Below are 23,606 nucleotides of genomic sequence, written 5' to 3' on the forward strand. Positions count from 1 at the left end.
CCTCTACAGAGGAGAAGGCAGCCGCCCCCTCCCTCCAGGACTCTGCTCTCCAGCTGAAAGACCCCTGAGCACATGTGCTCCTGGCATTTATACAGTATCCCAGCTACAATGAGGCATTTTCCTCTGCCAAAATGCCAGGGCTGTACCAAATGCCTGTGCACTCATTTGTCAGGTTTCCTTCCACTGTCCAATATGCCTCCCTATTGGACCAGGGTGAAACACTCTTCAGACAGATTGAGTTGCACCTGAGCACATTGATCAGACCTCACTAGCAGATCCTGCTCTCTGGTAGGCAGAGAACAATATAGATTTACCTGCAATCCCTCTGGTAAGCAGAAAGGACTCAAAACTATACTCTACCTAGGAGGGTGCTACATGTCTTTAATAAAAAAAAGAATATTTTGAAATAAACAATGCATGTTTACTTTATTGGATTGGTGCTTCAGCAAGGATTGAAGGAGAATTCCACTTTTTGCAAAAAAAATTATAAATGCACTCAGGGCGCAAAATGCAAAAAATGTGAATGTATTTATTTATTTTGCATTTGAGCTTGCAAAGCATTGCAACCAATTTTTGTTATGTTTATTTTTAATTCAGCAGACCACACAGCCCCCTTGACATTTCACTTCCCCATAGAGAAATCTACTCTGCCGCTGTACTCGCTATATGCAGTTTTGCTGTGAGGTTCCTGCTGGGAGCCACTGTCAATCAACACAGGATAAATCAATTTGGACTCTTTTATTATTTGATCTGGTTCTCCTTCTATTGGTACATTTTTTTTTATTTTAATTAACACAGGAGGATTGGGCAGGGGGGTGGGCAGGCTTAACTGACTATGGAGATACAGGCATGCCATGCATTGGCACAACATCCTATACTTCCATCAGTCCCCTGCTTCATTCAACATCTGCATCCAGCAATCAACAGTTGCTTTCTGAGCAGTACTGTCAACTGGACCACTGTGCATGGGGAGTTTTACTGATAGAGACCCTGGCTCTTTGTTGAGCAGCAGTCCAACTCTCCAATGTGCTACCAGCACAGAGAATTTTAACCCCTGCTGCAGCAAACTAATACAATAAAAAAAAAAAAAAAAAAAAAAAAAGACCCCACCACCATGGATCTGCTTCTTTGCTTAGCATGGAAAAAAAGGAAATGAAGCAGAACTGGCAGGTTTAATGGATATTTAAGAGCAAAGTATAAAAAAATAAAAAATAAAAAGGTTTACCAAAAACAACATAAAAAAACAGACACACATACAGGGTTGGAATTTTTGGCCTAACATACACTTTAAAACCCAATTAAAGATTCATTTTTTTATTACTGTAATGAACTCAGGCTGCAAAAAAAGAGTAATAAACGTGGGCAATTTTAAAATAGATACTAGGGGTGCTGCAGCACAACGGAGATCCAAACCGCAGCTCAATGCGGTATACCAGTCAAGGTCTCTAACGGTCTGACACTCCCTCTGCACACTGCTTCAGTCTACAGCACATGTGTCAAACACAAGGCCTGCGGGCCGAATGTGGCCCTCCAGGCCATTTCATGTGGCCCTCGCACCTCTCCTGCAGCTGCGGCAACCCCCTCATTTCTGTCCAAACCTTGTCTCAGCATTTGGCAGCAAAGAGGAGGACAGACTTCCTCATACAGATCCTGTGCTGCTGCAGCACCCCTTCGTCTCTGTCCAAACCTTGTCTCAGCATTTGGCAGCAAAGAGGAGGACAGACTTCCTCATACAAATTCTGTGCTGCTGCAGCACCGCCTCGTCTCTGCCTCCCCTTGTCTTAGCATTCAGCAAACTCCAGCCCTCCTCTTGTCCTCCTCTAGACCCTGAACTTTCTGCTTCCCAGCTACATCCACAGCTTCTTCCAGGCAGCAGCACAAGGTAAAGGGGGTGTACTGTGATGTAAAAGAAGGTGGGGGACTTTTGACCTCTGATAGCGGGGGCTCTTGACATCTGATATAAGGGGGGGGGGAGTAGGGTGCTTTGGAAAACTAGTCTTACAGATGCAACTGGCCCTTTGAGGGCAACCATAATGCTGATGCGGCATGTGATGAAATTTAGTTTGACGAAGGAAGGGGACAAGTAGTCAGACTGCTGGAGACCCAGACTTCTTAACTTTGTGTTAAAGTGGTGTAAGCCTCATACATGATGTGTAGCACCCTTCCACGTAGGTGTTGATGAGAGAGTATAGTTTTTGGGTCTTTCTGCTTACCAGAGAGATTGTCAGGTAAATTTATATTGTTCTCTGCCTACCAGAGAGCAGGATCTGCTAGTAAGATCTGCTCATGGTGCTCAGGTGCAGCTCAGTTTGTCTGAAGTGTTTCACACAATGGTCCAATATGGAGGCATATTGGAGGGAGAAACCTGACAAATGAGTGCACAGGCATTTAGTACAGCCCTGGTGATTGGCAGAGGAAAGTGTCTCAGTGCATGCTGGGATACTGAATAAATGCCGAGGGCACATGTGCCCAGGGTCTTTCAGCTGGAGAGTGGAGTCCCGGAAGGAGGGGGTGGCTGCCCCTCCCCTGCAGAAGCTGCCATGCAGCCTCAGGTGGTTGACCTGAGGGCCGGAGAGTTAGAGAGGAGCTGAATCCAGAGGTCCTGCAGAGCTGACTGAAGGGGAGACACTGGAGAGGATCTGATTCTGCATACAGTGAGTACAGATCTGTGTCATGAGGCCTGTCCTGAGAGGGCCATCCCTTCTGTGGAAGAGTCAGTGGACGGGTGTCAGTGGAAGGGGATGCTAGAGAGTGTCCTGAAGATAAAGTAGTCGCAACAAATCTGCCGCTAGAGAGAGCAAGACTAAATTCTTCCATACAAGTGTCAGTATGGTTAAAGCAGTATAACCTGGTGAGACTGAATGAGAGTTGTCCTTATCTACTGTAACTAGTTCCATTTGGAGAATCCCACTATTCCCTTCTCCCATCCAAGTTCCACAAGAAATATAAAACCAAAACCCCTGGACCGTTTATTGAGTAATTGAGCCACTGGGAGTAAGGATGGATGTGTGAACTGTCCCTGAGTGACTGTCTGTAGGTAATCAGAGGAGGCCCAAGAAGTCATCATACAGCAAGCCCTACGGGAGACAGTACTACACATGAAATATGAACAAAGCACATCCTTCTATACTGTGTACTTGCTCTATTCAAAGCACAGAGTGTCATTTTGTTCTGCTTTCTCTTCATCGGTTATTTGCATGAGTCATTTCTGACAGCTTTTCCAACTCCAAGAGATAAAACGTTGAAGGGGGAGGAGAGCTTCAGCACACAGCCTATGATTGACAGCCACAGCTGTGCATGTTCCCCATGTATGTGTCCCTTCCCTCGAATCAGGGCTCAGAGCTCTCTTTACTGAGCTCTGCTGTGTGAGACTTCAGATCTTCACCCCCCCCCCCCTGCTTTTCAGAGCTGAAAGATGCTGTGCAAAATATATGTTTTAAAAGAGAGGCTGTAGATAAACAGGTACAACTTATGTAGGAGGATTTGTTTCATCTCTGTGTATCACCTGAGGCCAGTCACTTCATTGAGTATATGTAAGGGTTTTTAACCACTTTAGGCAGCATGCTGACTATAAAGTGTGCTGCCACAATGGATAATATTAACCCTTGCTGCAGCAAACTAGTAAAAGAATGCCAATATTTTAATTCAGGCTGACTGCATTACAGAATGAAAAAAAAAGAGATCCTTCAATTTGACTTTAACGGACTGCGTAATGGTTTTGTAGATACTTGGTGATTTATTATGGTCAGTGCTAAATATTAAGAATGCTAAAAATATTGTTTTTTATTATTTTTACAGAGATAAATATAAAATGGTTAGTATCCATTCTGTTATCAAATCATTTCCACTGTTGTTCACAGAGCTCAATAGCTCAAGGTGCGATTAAGATTCTCAAGTGATGAGACTCCTCCCTCACCAGACAACTGCAGCTATTATATCATGTTTATTGAGGAAGGACATGTACAAACTTTATTTTATTTACAGCGCAAAGATGACACTTACCCTCCTTTGATGTAATCAACAAATGTATATTCAGATTCAGCCTTGAAAGACAAAAGTGTCACCTGTGAGACAGTAATTAATGAATAATTAAAAAACAGACAGTGACAGAAATGTATGGTTATCATTATATATGGTTAATATATATACTGTATATATATATATATATATATATATATATATATATATACAGTATGTATATATATATATATATATATATATATATATATATATATATATACACACACACACACACACACATACATATATATATTTATAATATGGCTATCATATGATTATATATAATAATATATCATTTTTTACATATGACATGCCAGACAAAGAGAAAATCTCGGGTTGTACATTTATATTCCTTCAAAATTATCTATTTTTGGATCTCGTAAAGGATTACTCCAGCTAAATAGGAAAAATATTGACCCTCCCTGTGTCCTGGTGAATCTGTAAGTGCTTTAAAAAAATGTTCTAACACAAAGTTCATGATTTTGATACACAGCGATACTCATTCTAATCTAATGGACCAAAGGGAAGGATTGCTCAATCTGACCTCTAATTCTCTACTCCAGTGGTCTCCAAATCGCGGCCCAGGGGCCAGATGTGGCCCTTTGATTGCTTTTATCTGGCTCTTTGGGCATTATTCCCCCGACCATCAGCAACACTGGGGCATAGTTCCTGCCACTGACACCAACAATGGGACACTATTCCTCCTACTGACGCCAATGATGGGACACTATTCCTCCTACGGATGCCAATGATGGGGCACTATTCCTACCATGGACACCAGTGATAAGGCACTATTCCTCTCAAATAAACCAATGATGGGGCACTATTCCTACCACGGACACCAATGATAAGGCACTATTCCTCTCAAAGACACCAATGATGGAGCATTATTCCTTTCATAGACACCAATGATGGGGCACTATTCCTCCCACTAATACGAATGATGGGGCACTATTCCTCCCACTGACACTAATGATGGGGCACTATTCCTCCCACTGACACTAATGATGGGGCAACATTCCTCCCATTAATACGAATGATGGGGCACTATTCCTCCCACTGACACCAATGATGCGACACTATTACTGACATCAAAAATGGGACACTATTACTTCCATTGACACCAATAAAGGGCACTATTACTCCCCCTAATACCAATGATGGGGCGTTGTTTACTCCCACTGACGCCAATACATTTTCTTCTCCCACTAGCCACAGTCCGGCCGCCCCACTAAAGTTTGGAGGACAGTAAACTGGCCCTTTGTTTATAACGTTTGGAGACATCTGATCTACTCCTACAGGGCTTGCATGAATACATATGTGAATCTGGGGTATGTGAGCAGCACTAAAGTGAGCTTCGAGCAGCAATTTCCTCAGGCAAGGTTTATGCTTTAGCATTTGTTGGGTTTTATTGTTTTAACTGTCCCTATGGCCGGCATTTCCCCTCCCTTAAGGGCAAGCCATGCAGTGATCACAAATCTCCCTAACTAAGAATACCAACAACAAAAAGGGACACATTTTTAGTAGCCTGGAGACGGGCCAGTGATATAAACATTAAAATGTTTATATCGCTGTCTGTACCTGTGATTAGTGCTCTTTACACTTGTTGATTAAGTAGGGAACTAAAATCCATTGAAAACTCTTCACTTTGTTTTAGAATTTCTGCCTGTGTCCTGATGAGATGATGTTGCCCCATGTACTGTTTTTAAATTTCTGTCTCAGTGACACTCACACTCCTCCCACTTCTCGTACAGGTGTCACAGGGACAGGAAGTAGAGAAAATCTCCCCGACTAGTGTAACAGATGGGAATGAAATCTGGGTGACGCGCTAAACCTTCCCTGTTGTATCCAAATCAAATAATAAAACATTTTGGCTTTTTGGGAAAAAATCCCCATTAGAGTCCCCCCTTACATTAGGAACCCTATCAGAGTACCAATCAGAGCTCCCCTTACATCAGGTTCTCTATCTGAGTCTCCCATTACATCAGATTCCCCACCAAAGTCCCCTCTTTACATAAAATTCGTCATCTAAATCCCTCCTTACATCAGGATCCCTATAAGAGTTCCCCCTTACATTAGTGTCACTATCAGAGTCCTTTCTTACATTAGGGTTCCCATTAGAGTCTCCCCTTACATCAGGGTTCCCATCAGAGTCCCCCTTATATCAGGGTCCCCATCGGATCCTCCCCTTACATCAGGGTCCCCAGCAGATTCTCCTCTTACATCAGGTTACCCATTAGAGTCCCCCCTTAAATCATGGTCTCCACCAGAGCTCCCCATACATCAGGGTTCCCATCACATTCTCCCCTTACATCAGGTTACCCATCAGAGTCCTCCCTTAAATCTTAGTCTCCATCAGAGCTCCCCTTACATCAAAGTCCCAATTAGAGTCTTCCCTTAAATCAAGTTGCCCATCAGAGTCCCCCCTTACATCAGTGTTACCATCAGGGTCCCCCCTTTACAATATGGTCCCCACCAGATTCTTCTCTTACATCAGGGTCCCCATCAGATTCTCCCCCCTACATCGGGTCACCTTACATCATGGCCCCCATCAGAGACTCCCCTTATGTCAGGGTTCCCATCAGAGTCCCCATCAGGTTCTCCCCCCTACATCGGGTTACCCATCAGAGTCTCCCCTTACATCATGGCCCCCATCAGAGACTCCCCTTATATCAGGGTTCCCATCAGAGTCCCCCATACATCAGTGTCTCCATCAGATTCTCCCCATACATCAGGGTCCCCCATCATCTAATGGGAACCCTGATGTAATGGGGAACTCTGGGTTACCAACCTGAGCCCCCCCCCCTTACATCATGGTTCCCATCAGAGTCTCCCCTTTACATCATGATCCCCATCAGAGTTCCCCCTTACATCAGGGTCCCCATCAGAGTTCCCCATTACATCACGATCCCCATCAGATTCTCTCCTACATCAGGTTACCCATCAGAGTTCCCCATTACATCAGGGTCCTCATCAGATTCTACCCTTAAATCATGGTTCGCATCAGAGTTCCCCCTTACCTTAATGTCACTATCGGAGTCCTTCCTTACATCAGGGTTCCTATCAGAGTTCCCCCGTACATTAGAACCTCTGCTGACCCTAATCTGCAATCAGTGCACACTGAGAATACAGCACTGACCTTAGCTGGGGGCCGGATAAAATCTAGCGGGCTGCATGTGGCCCAAGGGCCCTAGTTTGGTGGCCCATAGGTTAGAATAAGAGAGCATTTTACACCGTCTATTACTTTTGCTATCTATCGCTTATTCACGCAAGCAAAACTATTAACACAGCTTTAAGTTTATCTCTGGAGTATCGGTCCGCTTTAATAGGCATCATCAATTTTGTAGTCCTACCAACGTCCAAACAAGATAAATAACTGCAGCGCACCGCTCGTGGTAGGCAGTAATCTGCTTGAGGTCACCGATTTGGTATAGACATAGCCCAGGTCCATTAGGAGCTCACTCACCGTCCCGGAGTTGATATATTTCTTCTTTTTGCACTTCTTTTTTGGATTTAGTACCTAAAACAGAGGAATGACAAGTCAAGGATGCCCCTCCTGTTACTGACACACACACAGACCCATTCATCTTCATTAGCACAGCTACTTGCACATTCATCACCGAGAAAGAGAGCTCCATTCTGGTAGACCTCTGGACTCACCGTCACAATTAAAATGACACATGTAGAAAAGTGTTGCACATGGAATAATGGCTGTGCCAGGAGATGGGGGGGGGGGGGGATGCAGGATGAGACAGCCAGGCTAACAATAACTATCCAGAACCTGCATATCGCTATAGGCACTCGCCACGCGGAGCTACAGAACAAAAAAGGAGCTCTGAAATCATATAAATATTACATTAAATGTATTAACCAAGCGGCTTGTTACCATTTTAGGTTGCATCAAAGACCCCCGCCGTTATATCCTTAAGGCACAAATAGTCTTTATGATGCATAATCGGTTGGAAAAGTTGAGAAGTTTTTCTTCTATATATGAGAGGTCGGGCAGGCAATTTTAAAATGCAGCTTGTTTTCCACTTTTTTAACAAAGTATACCTTCATATTTTTGAGCGGTGGCATAATTAAAAACCACGGGGTTCTGCTGAAAAATGTGACCCTCTGCAGTTTAATATCTCCTTGATATTAAAACGTATCCACAGCCAAAATAATATATATTTCTTTGTGGAGAGAGCAGAGAATAGGTAAAACCTCCGATTTTTTTTTTTTTGTCACAATTGGGAGATTTCTCTATACTTCCTGATCCACATATACAGTATCTCACAGAAGTGAGTACACCCCTCACATTTTTGTAAATATTGTATTATATCTTTTCATGTGACAACACTGAAGAAATGACACTTTGCTACAATGTAAAGTAGTGAGTGTACAGCTTGTATAACAGTGTAAATTTGTTGTCCCCTCAAAATAACTCAACACGCAGCCATTAATGTCTAAACCTCTGGCAACAAAAGTCAGTACACCCCTAAGTTAAAATGTCCAAATTGGGCCCAAAGTGTCAATATTTTGTGTGGCCACCATTATTTTCCAGCACTGCCCGTACCCTCTTGGGCATGGAATTCACCAGAGCTTCACAGGTTGCCACTGGAGTCCTCTTCCACTCCTCCATGATGACATCACGGAGCTGGTGGATTTTAGAGACCTTGCGCTCCTCCTCCTTCTGTTTGAGGATGCCCCACAGATGTTCAATAGGGATTAGGTCTGGAGACATGCTTGGCCAGTCCATCACCTTTACCCTCAGCTTCTTTAGCAAGGCAGTGGTTATCTTGGAGGTGTGTTTGGGGTCATTATCATGTTGGAATACTGCCCTGCAGCCCAGTCTCTGAAGGGGGGGGTCATGCTCTGCTTCAGTATGTCACAGTACATGTTGGCATTCATGGTTCCCTCAATGAACTGTAGCTCCCCAGTGCCGGCAGCACTCATGTAGCCCCAGACCATGACACCCCCACCACTATGCTTGATTGTAGGCAAGACACACTTGTCTTTGTACTCATCACCTGGTTGCCGCCACACATGCTTGACACCATCTGAACCAAATACGTTTATCTTGGTCTCATCATTGCATGCTTTCTTGTACATCATGTTTAGAAGAGGCTTCCACCAGGGATGACAGCCATGCAGACCAGTTTGATGCAGTTTGTGGCGTATGGTCTGAGCACTGACAGGCTGACCCCCACCCCTTCAACCTCTGCAGCAATGCTGGCAGCACTCATACGTCTATTTCCCAAAGACAACCTCTGGATATGACGCTGAGCACGTGCACTCAACTTCTTTGGCCAACCATGGCAAGGCCTGTTCTGAGTGGAACCTGTCCTGTTTGAACCTCTGTATGGTCTTGGCCACCGTGCTGCAGCTCAGTTTCAGGATCTTGGCAATCTTCTTATAGCCTAGGCCATCTTTATGTAGAGCAACAATTCTTTTTTTAAGATGCCCAGAGAGTTCTTTGCCATGAGGTGCCATGTTGAACTTCCAGTGGCTAGTTTGAGAGAGTGAGAGCGACAACACCAAATGAAGCACACCTGCTCCCCATTCACACCTGAGACCTTGTAACACTTACGAGTCACATGACACCGGGGAGGGAAAATGGCTAATTGGGATCAATTTGGACATTTTCACTTAGGGGTGTACTGATTTTTGTTGCCAGTGGTTTAGACATTAATGGATGTGTGTTGAGTTATTTTGAGGGGACAGAAAATTTACACTGTTATACAAGCTGTACACTCACTACTTTACATTGTAGCAAAGTGTAATTTCTTCAGTGTTGTCACATGAAAAGATATAATAAAATATTTACAAAAATGTGAGGGGTGTACTCACTTTTGTGAGATACTGTATATCATGGTGTGAGAGAAAATCTCTCCAAAGTTAGGGGAAATTCCCCTTGAAAGATTTCCTTTCATTTGCTTTTATGGGGATAACTGTAAGGCTTAGTATACACTTGTGGTGGGGGATGGGGGGTTTGGGCATAAAATTAGGTGATTGAGCTGTGGTTTTACCTCCTCCGATTTAATTACCTTAACCCCCTTAAAATAGAACTATAGGCAAAACTTCTTTATTCTTAGATAGAGTAAGGAAGGGACATAACATCTGTCAGTTTCTTTTTTGACATATGTGTCCCATTGCGGAGATTTCCTTTCACTTTCTATCCTATAGCCAAAACAGGAAGTGAGGGGAAATCCCATCAAATTAAAGTGGTTGTAAAGCCTTTAAGGTTTTTCACCTTAAAGCATTGTATGCATTAAGGTGAAAAACCTTCTGTGCTGCAGCTCCCCCCATACCCCCCTTTTTCTTACCTGAGCACGTCCTGATCCAGCGATGTGCACGAGCGCAGTGGCTCCAGCCACTGTCACTCTCCTCACTGGACAGATTGCTAGCAGCAGGAGTCATTGGCTGTGACATGAAAGCAGGGGGGGGGGGGCGGGGCCGAGTCCCGCTGTCTGTGTCAGTGGACGCAGCAGCGGGACTCGGGAGCGCGTCCGTACGGGTGCCCCCATGGAGAGCAGCTGTCCGTGGGGGCACACGATGAGGAGGAGTCTAAAGTGCCAGTGGGGGACCCCAGAAGAAGAGGATCGGGGCTGCTCTGTGCAAAACCATTCCACAGAGCAGGTAAGTATAGGCATGTTTAAACACTTTCCACCCAGGTCAATTCTGACACTTCTCTCCTACATATACATCCCATAATGCTTTAAAAATTTTTATAGGTTAACTGTTTAGAGTTACAGAGGAGGTCTTGGGCTAGAATAATTGCCCTCGCTGTAACGTTTGTGGCGATACCTCCCATGTGTGGTTTGAAAGCATATACATTACAAATGTGGGCGGGACGTAGAAATGCATCTGCTTCTGCGTGCTAGCACGCAGGGACAGGGGCGCTTTACTTTTTTTTTTTTTATTGTTTATTTTACTATTATTTTTATATTTTGACACTTTCCCTTTACATTTTTTTGATCAGTTTTATTACTAATACAAGAAATGTAAACATCTCTTGTAATAGAAATAGGGAACAACAGGTCCTCTTTACAACAAGATCTGGGGTCAATAAGTCCCCAGATCTCGCCTCTAGGCTAAAAAGCCTACAATAAAAAAAAAAAAAAAAATTTTGGCTTCCCAGCTGAGGCAACGGCAGTGTTTACAACTGCCGAGGCTGGACGTGAAGCCAAGCAGGAACTGAAGACAGTTGCAGTAGAGGCCTGGCAGAGCATCACCAGGGATGAAACCCAGCGTCTGGTGATGTCTATGCATTCCAGACTTCAGGCTGTAATTGACTGCAAAGGACTTGCAACCAAGTATTAAAAATTGAAAGTTTGATTTATGATTGTTAATCTGTCCCATTACTTTTGGTCCCTTAAAAAGTGGGAGGCACATATACAGTGGGTACGAAAAGTATTCAGACCCCCTTAAAATTTTCACTCTTTGTTATATTGCAGCCATTTGCTAAAATCATTTAAGTTCATTCTTCTTCCTCATGAATGTACACATAGCACCCCATACTGACAGAAAAACACAGAATTGTTGACATTGTTGCAGATTTATTAAAAAAGAAAAACTGAAATATCACATGGAGGGGGGTCTGAATACTTTTCGTACCCACTGTACAAACTGTTGTAATTCCTACACTGTTAACCTGATTTGGATGTAAATACCCTCAAATTAAAGCTGAAAGTCTGCAGTTAAAGCACATCTTGTTTCATTTCAAATCCATTGTGGTAGTGTATAGAGCCAAAAAGATTAGAATTGTGTCGATGTCCCAATATTTATGGACCTGACTGTAAGTGACCTCAGGGCTCTCTCACTTTCTCAGTTGTGGGACCTTGCTGCTGGGTGAAAAGACAACTGACAGGTCACTAAAAGGAAAAAGTGATGCCTGTTTTTTTGGAGAACCCATTAGAGGGCACTCTGTTAGTTGCATTTAGGTAGTGGCTTGGTCAAGCAGATGTTTCTTTTTTTGCTATAGATTTGCTGTATAAAACCCTCCTGTACTGAAATTGTATTTGTTTGCTGCCTTGCCGAAAAAAAACGTGCAGGACAATCCTGCTTAGAATGTTCCTGTGTGCCCCTGTCTCACATTATTTACCACTACCTGTACCAGCTGAGCCTGTCCCCCTTACTTTGTTTAACATAGGTGATGACTACTGCCTCAACCAGAGGAAAAGCATCACACTTAGGACCAGATTGAAAATACAGTGACTTGAAAAAGTATTGATACCCCTCGAAATTTTCCATATTTTGTCATGTTACAACCAAAAATGTAAATTAATTTTATTGGTATTTTATGTGATAGACCAACACAAAGTGGCACATACTTGTAAAGTGAAAGGAAAATGATAAATGGTTTAACATTTTTTTACAAATACATTTCTGAAAAATGATGCATTTGTATTCACCCCCCTTTACTCTGATACCCCTAACTAAAATATAGTGCAGCCAATTGCCTTCAAAAGTTACCTAATTAGTTACCTATTAGTCGTGCACTCCACAAATCTGGCCTTTATGAAAGAGTGGCAAGAAGAAGGCCATTGTTAAAAAAAGCCATAAGAAGTCCCGTTTGCAGTTTGTGAGAAGCCATGTGGGGGACACAGCAAACATGTAGAAGAAGGTGCTCTGGTCAGATGAGACCAAAATTGAACTATTTGTCCTAAAAGCAAAATGCTATGTGTAGCAGAAAACTAACACTGCACATCACCCTGAACACACCATTCCCAAAGTGAAACATGGTGGGTGCAGCATCATGTTGTAGGAATGCTTTTTTTCAGCAGGGACAGGGAAGAGTTGATGGGAAGATGGATGGAGCCAAATACAGGGCAATCCTAGAAGAAAACCTGTTAGAGTCTGCAAAAGACTTGAGACTGGGGCGGAGGTTCACCTTCCAGCAGGACAACGATAATAAACATACAGCCAGAGCTACAATGGAATGGTTTAGATCAAAGCATATTCATGTGTTAGAATGACCCAGTCACAGTCCAGACCTAGATCCAATTGAGAATCTGTGGCAAGACTTGAAAATTGCTGTTCACAGACGCTCTCCATCCAATCTGACAGAGCTTGAGCTATTTTGCAAAGAAGAATGGGAAAAAGTGTCACTCTCTAGATGTGCAAAGCTGGTAGAGACATCCCCAAAAAGACTTGCAGCTGTAATTGCAGTTAAAGGTGGTTCCACAAAGTTTTGACTCGGGGGCGGAATACAAATGCACGCCACACTTTTCACATATTTTTTTGTAAACAATTTGAAAACCATTTATCATTTTCCTTTTACTTCACAATTATGTGCCACTTTGTGTTGGTCTATAACATAAAATCCCAATAAAATACATTTACATTTTTGGTTGTAACATGACAAAATGTGAACATTTCAAGGGGTATGAATACTTTTTCAAGGCACTGTATAACTACCTTTTGAACAGACTAGAGAGGGGTTAAAATCCATCAGATTTTTGCTGTCTTTTTCTCACACGTTGTCAGACATCCTCAGTTGGGGAAATTCACCCCAACTGTCTTAGTAACCATTGTCACCAGAACTGGAAGGGAAAATCCAAAATGTTTGCGTTTTCATTAGCAGGAATAAAGGGGGCATCTTCATATGGAGACACATTATGGTAACTACAGCCGCAAGGCCCGTACACACGAGTGGAAATTCGGCCGGGAATTTTTGTCTGACGACCGATCTGCCGATTTTCAGCTTGTTAGTATGATGCTTCCGACAACCGACTCCGACTTTTCGGCCGAAAAAATCCTGGTGTGCAGGCTATAAAATTTTTGTCGATCGTCAAAACACGTCCGATTTTCGTCTCATTAGTACAGATTTCGATGGGGAAAAATCTTATGAGCAAGACTGGGGATGCTCAGAGATGAAAGAACGCATACAAAGCAATCCAACACATGACATCACTTCTGAAGTAGAATTCTGTCCTGCGGGAAAATTGGTGTGCAGTCTAGAGCACATTCCAACCAACAGACACCACTCTGGACAAAAGACGGACGACCGGTCGGCGGAAATTCGTTGCGTGTGTACGAGGCTTAAGAGAGGATTTCACTTACTTTGAGAGATTTCTTCATTTGCTCTGATGCCTACAGGACAGGAAGTGGAAGGAAATCTCCCCAATGGGACAAATTTGCAGAAAAAAACCCTAAAAGACTTTCAACCATTCCCTGCTCTACATCATTTTTTTTTTTTAAAGTTTTGCTTTTTAGAAACACTTTGAAAAAAGCAATTGGAACAGATGCAGCATTCTATACAAGTCAATAAGTTTCCTTAAGAAAATGTATTGTATACTTCGCATCAACTCTTTCCTATTTAACGGCCCAGAAAGACACAGTGTGGAACCCTCTAAATTACTTGGGAAGCCTCATGAAGACCAGAGCTGAGAGGATGAAGCTGTGATAATACGTTTAGCTTCACTGCACAAACCCCTGTATTGCCTGAAAATAATGAGATACTGAGCTGATTAATCCTCTCATCTTTCACTTTGCTCAGATTAAACATTCCGATAATACTTTCATTGGTACCCAGCCCTCGTTCCTTGTGTCAATAACACTAGCAATGTCATGCTGTCTCTGCAAAATCTATTTGAACAACCACTGGAGATGTACGCTCTTCCAGTTGACAAGGTAATCAGGCTAGGTGTACATAGGCAGCCGAAGAGCACTTAGACACTGCCTGTCCCTGGCAGCCCCAATCAGCCAACTGCTGCTTTAAAGTTGAACTCCAGGTATAGTCCATAGGTATCCCAGTGGGGCTCCTCCTGCACTGCAAGGGGTAAATGTCTAGGGTAGTGTTTCTCAACTTTTTTCAGGGGCAGTATCTTTCTAAAGTGTGCTAATCCTAAAGGCACCCCAATATGCAATGAGAAAACTCCATAGGCCCCTTTCACACACTCGGTCCGTTGGACGGACTCCGTTTATCTCAGCGGGGGATCGACCTGCCGATCCCCCGCTGAGCAGGAGGATGACAGCTGTGTCTCCGGGCTGTGTGCGGAGACACAGCTGTCATGTCCCCATGCATCTCTATGGGGGAAATCGGATGGGAACAGACCGTCGGTCCGTTTTCATCCGATCCCATCTGATCCGATCCGCTGGACGGATGGAAAATAGGGTTTCCATCCGTCCAGATTTGACGGATCGGATCGTATGTCAGTGGACATGTCTCCGCTGACATCCAATGCCCCATAGAGATGCATGGGGGGACCGTTCAGATCCACCAAAAAAAACGGACAGGCGGATCTGAACGGTCCGCCTGTGTGAAAGAGCCCATAAATGTTACGTATCAATGGGAAACCTGAGTCTAGGACAATCTGCATAAGGCCTTGAAGAAATTAACTTCACATCAGAAGCCCCCATTCACATCAGAGACCTCCAATCACATCAAAGCTCCCCCTTTATTTGAAAGCCCCACTAAGTCATCCGTATACATCAAAGGCACCATCACATCAAAGCCCCCCTTCACATCAGGGGTCCCCATCAATTAGAAGTCCTCCATCATGTCAAAGGTCCTGCCCATCACATCTGATTCACCCCCACACATCAAATGCCCCCATATATATTTCCCCCCATCACATCAGAGTTCCTCCCTTTACAGAGCCCCCCAATAACAGTCCCCCCATCTCAGAGCACCCAATGACACAGGCCTCCAATTTCAGAGCGCCCTAGTCAGTCCTATCTTCACATCAGAGCCCTACATTTTGGCTCCTGCAGTGCAGCAGAGGATGGGAAGTCAAGAAGGTCTGGAGGAGGCAGAATTACGTCTTCTTCTAAATGCTGGCGTTGGCCCTGCATCTTGCCTGCCCTAGATCAGAGTCATGCGTTGCCATGGTGCAGGCGAGATATCTGCCATCAATGGTTGTTATAGTGCTGACAGTTGTCCCGCCAACACCACGCAACTTATGATGCTGATCCAGGGCAAACTCAGTCCCGTGCTTACAGCCCCACAGGGGGACACACATGACACCCTGGTTGAGAAACACTACTGGAAGGGAATCTTTCGATTTTACCTGGAGCTCTTTTTAAATACCAGCCACACACGTATCATTATCTATGTGATTCTTTTATCAATACAACCTTTAGAATCAATGGGTTCTTGAAAAGGAATCTTCTGACTAGACACACGTGGATCCAGTTAAAGGGATTGCGGTTTGTGCTGCTGGGCAAGGCAATCTTTAACAGTATAGAACAGCAGTAAAAACACTTTTTTTTAGTTGAGCCGTTGAAAATTTTTTTATTGCTGTCTCTGACCCTGCTGAAGCCTTCCTCTCACTTCCTGTTCTGGTGACAACAATGACCAGTGAGGTGAAATCTTCCAAAAATGGCAAAGCTATTAAGAGATGACAGAAGTTCCAATACATTCTTCTGGAGAGTGATGTGATCCTTACATAGATGCCACAGGCGGAATAAATGCGTTAGGTAAGTATAGACACCAACTTTTTCCCTTATGCCCCATACACACGTGCAGATTATCTGCAGACTTTTGTCTGCAGACTTACCAAAACCATATAATATGAGGTCAAACCTAAACACTTTCAATTTGAATGCAATCCGGCAGGCCCTTGCACTACATAGAAAAGGTAAGTCTGCAGACAAAAGTCTGCAGATAATCTGCACGTGTGTATGGGGCATTACAGGCACATTTTACACCTACTAATAATAGGTGAATTTTGAAGGGGGAAAGGCATGGGCAATGTAAGCCAAGTCAGCCAGGCATTTTACTAAAGTATATCTATGGCCAAAATAAGGAAATGGTTACAAGCCTTTTTATGCCTTATGTTTTCTGTGTCTTATATCCCTGGAAACCCTGTCCTGAAATCTTTACATCATGTGTGAGACATCTCTCCCTCTAATACAGTTGGCACCAAAACAAGTGTCCCCACCCATTAGAAGAGGACCTCTCATTTCCTGTCCTGGTGACAACTGTTACATTGTGAATCTTGTTGGCAGCAATAAAACCCAACAGAGGTTCTACCCTTTCTCTACTCTAAAAAAAAAAAGTTTTGGCTTTAGATACATTATTAGGCCTCATGCACACTGGGTGTTTTTACAGCTGCTGCTTAGGGCATCAGACATTTTTTTGAACTGCCTCTAAACTCCCCTGTATGTTATCCTATGTGTTCATGCACACAGAGGCTTTTATCAGAGGCACTTTAGTTTAGTTTAGTGGCAGAAAAAAAAACCCTCTGCCAACGGGTTCTGGAGCAGCAGTATGGTGGGCTGGTGACTTCACAAGGGGGGGCGGTGCCACCCTGTGACATAACTGAATGGTCCTGCCCCTTAGTTATTTAAGAGCTGTGAAACGGCAGAGCCTTCGTAGGGACTTTTTTTTGGGGGGGTTTGGTGGTGGCAGTGGGGCGTCATCACTGACGATGGATCTACAGCGAGGGACATTTTTTTTTATTTTTTAATAAGGACTTGTCAAAAACTTTTTGTTTTTTTTACTTTTTACATTTTTGGTGAATGAGCAGGGGTATGTACCCAATACTCATTCACATAGGGGGGGCCAGGGTTGTGGGGGAAGAGACCCTTGTCCCCATTAACATGCAATGCTTTGTGGGGGGCAGAGCCCCCCCCCGCCAAAGAGAACCTCCTATGTTAAGGGCATGTGGCCTGATATGGTTTGGAGGGGTAGCTCGCTTATCTCCCCCGCCCCACTCCTTTCCTGGCCTACCAGGCTGCACGCTCAGATAAGGGTCTGGTATGGATTTTGGGGGGGACCCATGCCAATTTTATTTCAATTTTGGCATGGGATTTCCCCTCAAAATACATACCATAAGGGTCTGGTATAGATTTGGGGGGGACCCCACGAGGTTTAAAAAAAAACATTTTTGGCAGGTGATCTCCCTTAAAATCCATACCAGACCTAAAGGGCCTGGTATGGATTGGGGGGGGGGGGGGGGGGGGAATCCATGCCAATTTTATTTCAATTTTGGCGTGGGAGTTCCCCTCAAAATACATACCAGATCTGGTATAGATTTGGGGGGGACCCCACGCCGTTTAAAAAAAAAAAAATGTTGGCAGGGAATTTCCCTTAAAATCTATACCAGACCCAAAGGGCCTGGTATGGATTGGGGGGGGGGGGGGGGGTCCCTTGTGCGGTTTTTCTACCCTTATTTTTTTATTGCCAGCATTGTTTTTTTTTTTTTATTCAGCTGCTAGCGGGGAAGCCCGCTGACAGCTAATGACTCATCCGATGTTAAGGATGCAGTGACCGGCTTCCCGGCGCCCTCCTTAACAACCAGCTATTCACTGGTTGTTAAGGACACCAGCGGCCCTGCTTAATAATGCTGCAGCTACTAAACAGAACTTACACAATAGGCTGAACACTGCTAAACACCAGCAAAAAAGCTACAACATTAGCGTTTTTTGTCCAGCGTTTCTAAAGCAGTTTTTAGCTTTTTAGTGTGCATGAAGCCTAACTTTTTATCTCAAGGTGCTGTTTAACCCCACCACATAATTTTGCTTACCTCTCCTGCCCTTCCCTTTTACAGCATACAGGTGCACTTTAAACGAACCTTCATATTTACACGTATCCCATAAGTATGACTAGCACAGTCCCGGTTACTGAGTCATATGGGAGCGCTGAGACATCACAGACATGCAATAACTACAAACACAGAATTCTCACCTCGTATACGCTGAACTGACTCTGTCCTCTGGATAACTCTCTGTAGCTTGTAGTAAATTCCCCAATGAAGTCATGGCTAAAAAAAATGACAGCAAAGTAAAGTCTCAGTTAGAACAGCCTACAGTTATATTTACAATGCCAGCAAGGCTTTGCAGAAGAATTCAAAATATGGATATTTTATATAAGCTTTCAATGCAAAGCATTCTCTGAATGGCGCCCGTGCCAAGCGGCTGGCCTCCTGTGTTCACAATGCAGCAGGGTAGCTGCTCGGAATGGGACCGAGAAGCCAGTGGAGACCCCTGGAGGAGCGGTGTTCAGCTTCCACAGGGACCCCACAGGAATGATATACGGTATGCATAGTTACACTGGTCCAAGCTGGATCAATATAAGTATGTATAAAATGCCATACCTGAAATAGATGAACCCTTTGTGACCAGAGGCCACTGAATCCTGGATGCCCAGATTCAATTTAGCAGTGTTGGTATGCATTAGTAATCATGACAATAACTAATAATTTTAACTTTGGACATATACAACTTTCATTTGGTGCCCTCTTTAATAAATGCTCTTCTTGGCTATTGTAAGATTACAAATGGACACAAATATTTAAAAAAAAATGCATACATGAATGCATTGTATACATAGCAATACACTGTGACAGCTTGCTGGCCTCAATCATAACTTTGCCTTCTGGTGGCAGCTCTAAGAAGAAGCATGTTTGCTAGTAAAAAAACCTCATGTGATCATCATGATTGGCTGTCTAGGAGATTGTGTAATCCCTCGCTATTCTGATTTGTTCCCAGTTAGCAGTGTAAGACCTTGGTGGTTTCAGAAGCTTCTTAAAAATTCTTTCTAATTTTCATTAAAAATGTCTTACTTTTTACTTTTTTTTACAAAAACTTTTAGGAAACATACTTTTTCAGAGTGCACCTAGAAAAAAAATGTAGTTTCATCTGTCAATACAGTTTCGTCTGCAGAGGCGTAACTAGAACCTTCAGGGCCCCGGTGCAAGAAACCATGAAGGGCCCCCTGGACCCCTGGCCAGGCCCCTTCCCTTCAAGCCTGGGGCTCTTCTCACTTATCCTGAGGCCCTTTACGATCATTGCGGGGCCCTTTATTATGGTCCCACAGGGGGACCCTTTCACAAGTTCTGCAGTGGGCCCCTTCCTGCCATCTTGGGGCATGCCCACGGTGGCGGAATGCCAGGGCCCGGTTGCAAGTGTGACCTTTGCGATCCTGGAAGTTCACCCACTGGAGTCAGTCGTTTTTTTTTCTTGGGCATTTTAATTGTATTACTTTTTATCATTTTATTTTATTTTTTTTACAATTTCACTGACTATGACTCTGTCCATTCAGAAAAGGAAGGAGCTGGTAAATTACATATTTACCAACCCCGTCCTGGTTTTCTATAGTGACACGTCCCCTGCAGCAGCCGGCAGCAAAGGGGAGGGGGCACAGTGGGAGGGGGGGCAGCATAGTGGGGCGGGGGGGAACAAGGGGAGCACACAGGGGCCCAGAGACAGCAGAACACAAGTGAACTGGATAGGACGAGTGGCGGGGGGCAGCATACAGAGGAACCAATCCCCTCCATTTTCCTCCTGCAGCTACAGGAGGAAAAAGGAGGACAGTGATTTCTCTACATGCTGCCCACACCGCCCCTCCTATCCAGGTGTACAGGGGAGCTGCACAGGCCCCCTGGAGCATGGGGCCCGGTTGCAATTGCAACCCCTGTAGTTACGCCCCTGTTGGTCTGTATTTTTTACGTACGTGCTGACATGGTTTTGTTAGAAAACAAAGCTGTGTGATTTATCTCTATGTAAAGCAGTCCACATAGCACAGGCTAATTTTGATGACATTTTGGTAAAGGCAAATTTAGTAGTTGCGATGCTAAATTAAGCTTGGTAAAATCACCACCTGATTTGGATACATTTAGTATAATGACTGACTGGTTTACCTATGGCAATTGATCATATTATAGATGAAAGACAATTGGCTGTTATGAATTGCTGCACTTATGCCACACCTTCCCTGGCATATGACATTCTATCTATTGGCCAGAATAAGAAATGACTAGGCTAGCCAAGGTTAAGCTAGTAGGTGGTTGGACCTGTTGGAGATGTGGAATGTTGGCTGTGTATAGGAAGTGTCCAGTTGTGTATAGTTCATCTTGTGTCCTGTGTCACCCCTCACCACTGGCGCTCATACCCACCTTTTGAAAAATCTGGGCAGGTCTACTGGATAAAACTAAGTCATGATAAATCCTATCTTCAGGCTGGCAAAACAGGCTGCACTTATGCTACACCCTCCCTGGAAGATGGCATCTTAACTACTGGTCAAACCAGGAAAGAACTAGCTTAGCCAAGGTTGTCCTAGTGTGTGGTTGGACCTGTTGGAGATGTGCAATGCTGGATGTGCATTGGAAGTGTCCAGTTATGTATAGTTCATCTTGTGTCCCATGTCACCCCTCACCGTTGGTACTCCTATCCACTTTCCACTTTCTGAAATAAAGAAGTGTCCAGTTGTGTATAGTTCATCTTGTGTCCTGTGTCACCCCTCACCACAGGCGCTCATACCCACCTTTTGAAAAATCTGGGCAGGTCTACTGGATAAAACTAAAGCCCCGTACACACGCACAGATTGTTGGCCGACCGATCGGCCGTCTTTTGTCCAGTGTTGTTTGTTGGTTGAAATGTGCTCTAGACTTGCACTGGACTTTTGTTGGCCAACAAAAAACAACTTCAGAAGTGATGTCATGTGATGGTTGACTTTCCGTGTGTTTTTTCTTCTCTGAGCATGCCCAGTCTTGCTCATCTGATTTTTGTCTGCCGAAATCTGTACTGACTAAGGAACAATCGGCCGTTCTGTTGTTGGCCAACAAAAATTTTATAGCCTGCACACCAGATTTTTTTCGGCCGAAAATTCGCAGTTGGTTGTCGGAAGCATCATACTAACAAGCCTACAATTGGCAGATTGGACGTTGGCCGACAATTTACGACCAACAATCTGTGCGTGTGTATGGGGCTTTAGTCATAATAAATCCTATCTTCAGGTTGGCAAAATAGGCTGCATTTATGCCACATCTTCCCTGTCAGATGACATCTTACCAACTGGCCAAATCTGGAAAGGACTAGCTTAGCCAAGGCTGTCCTAGTGGGTAGTTGGACTTGCTGGAGATGTAGAATGTTAGCTGTGTGTTGGAAGTGTCCAGTTGTGTATAGTTAATCTTGTGTCCTGTGTAATCCCTCACTGTTGGCACTCATATCCACCTTCTGAAATATCTAGGCAGGTCTACTGGATAAAACTAAGCCATATAAATCCTATCTTCAGGTTGACAAAACTAGCTGAACTTATGCCACATCCTCCCTGGCAGATGACATCCTACCTACTGGCCAAATAAGGAAAGGACCAACCTAGCCAAGGTTGTCCTGGTGGGTAGTTGGACCTGTTAGAGATGTAGAATGTTAGCTGTGTGTTGGAAGTGTCCAGTTGTGTTTAGTTCTTCTGGGTCACCCCTCACTACTGGCAATCATATCCACCTTCCGAAATATCTGGACAGGTCTACTGGATAAAACAACACAATAAATCCTATCTTCAGGTTGGCAAAACAGGTTGCTAAAACTCATACCCAAAAAAATGTAACTAAATCTATTCCAGGTTGTCTCCCATGTATGCCAGGGTAAGATTTCCATGCTGACAGTATAAGCACATGTGTAATGCATTCATGTGTGACATGACTTACCTCCCTCCTCTGTCCCAGTCATACACGTCCACTTTCACTGTCCTGCAAGAAGGTCGAGAATTTTTGGAAATAAAATAAAGATAAGAGTTAAGAATGAATAGGAGTTGTTGTGAATGTGTTGTATATTCAAGAAAAAAAATGATTTTCAAAGTGGTAAAATGCTTTCCACCATGGAACGGGATAAGGATTCTCACACCTGTCATAGTCACCGTTACATAAAGCCCTCACGGGGATGGTGAACGGTTGCCATACGGGGTTCAGTGTGTTTTTCACAACTTCTGTCTTGTGACAAATCGTGAACCTGTAAATATGGAGAATATAAGAACAAAAATGTTTCATGTAGCCAAATGGGCATTGCCCAAATTAGACAGTTTAGTCTTGGTTGGACTAACTTTTTGGACTACCTTTTGTATGACTCAAAAATGAAAACTCTACCTATCACCAACCACCTTCCATGGCCACTAAAAAATACTCATATCTGTCTTGGGCAGACAAATCATTTTAAAATGATATTTTGGTTATTATGGCGATTTCAATCAATGGCTGGGTTGGAGTTTTTGTCATTGGCTGACTTTAATCGGTTTAACCACTGGCTTTCAATAATCTTGTAGTATTCAGCAGTGGAATCTCTCCATACCCTTCCATTCTCTTCTTCACCCTCATTCTTCCTTCTACAAAATAGACATTTCACAATCCCCCTAATGTAAGAAATATATAAAATAAATGACAAATTCAGCAGGAAGAGTGAGAGCCTCTTATAATGGGCATAGCTGGCGTGCAGAATCAGGACCTCAATGCAAAGATCTCACCAAGAGAGTCCCCAAGAGACAGATAAGAACATCAGCAGGTATAAGATAAATTCAGCCCCAATCAAACCTTATGTAAGCTTTAACACGTAATATAATCTCAACAGTTATTTTTACTCTTTTCAAATCTGCAGCTTTTATTAAAAACTATATGTTGATCTTAGGATGAAGGTCCTTTTTCAGGCACTTTCTATTACAGGGTGACAACTGTCTCCTAATAGTGCTCCTTTGTTGTCACTCTGCCACATGCTTGTCTGGTGGTGAGTATAAGCAACCATGCTAAGACATTGCATAAGCATGGTCCACCATTGTCATCATTGGCTGTGCCATAGTGCACAGCCAGTGGTTAAGCATGTAGGCTGCACAAAGTGGCTGAAAGAGCTGAAGGAGATCAGCACTGGGATGCAACAAAGGATTAAAAAAA

The 23,606-nt window shown here is 43.7% G+C and overlaps 1 protein-coding gene across 1 annotated transcript in view; it reads right to left on the reverse strand.

Annotated features, from left to right (window-relative positions):
- The window catches only part of CPNE9 (copine family member 9), a 525,181-nt gene that overhangs the window by 76,947 nt on the left and 424,628 nt on the right, over positions 1–23,606 (reverse strand). The window contains exons 10-14 of the mRNA XM_082265785.1: positions 22,573–22,677; positions 22,377–22,418; positions 18,638–18,713; positions 7,487–7,540; positions 4,003–4,064 (exon numbers count right to left, since the gene is read on the reverse strand). Coding sequence (XP_082121911.1) covers positions 4,003–4,064; positions 7,487–7,540; positions 18,638–18,713; positions 22,377–22,418; positions 22,573–22,677 — 339 coding nt within the window. The remainder of the gene's footprint in view (positions 1–4,002; positions 4,065–7,486; positions 7,541–18,637; positions 18,714–22,376; positions 22,419–22,572; positions 22,678–23,606) is intronic.

This window comes from Pelophylax lessonae, assembly GCF_965119305.1.
Source record: "Pelophylax lessonae genome assembly, chromosome: 8".
Taxonomy (NCBI): Eukaryota; Metazoa; Chordata; class Amphibia; order Anura; family Ranidae; genus Pelophylax; species Pelophylax lessonae.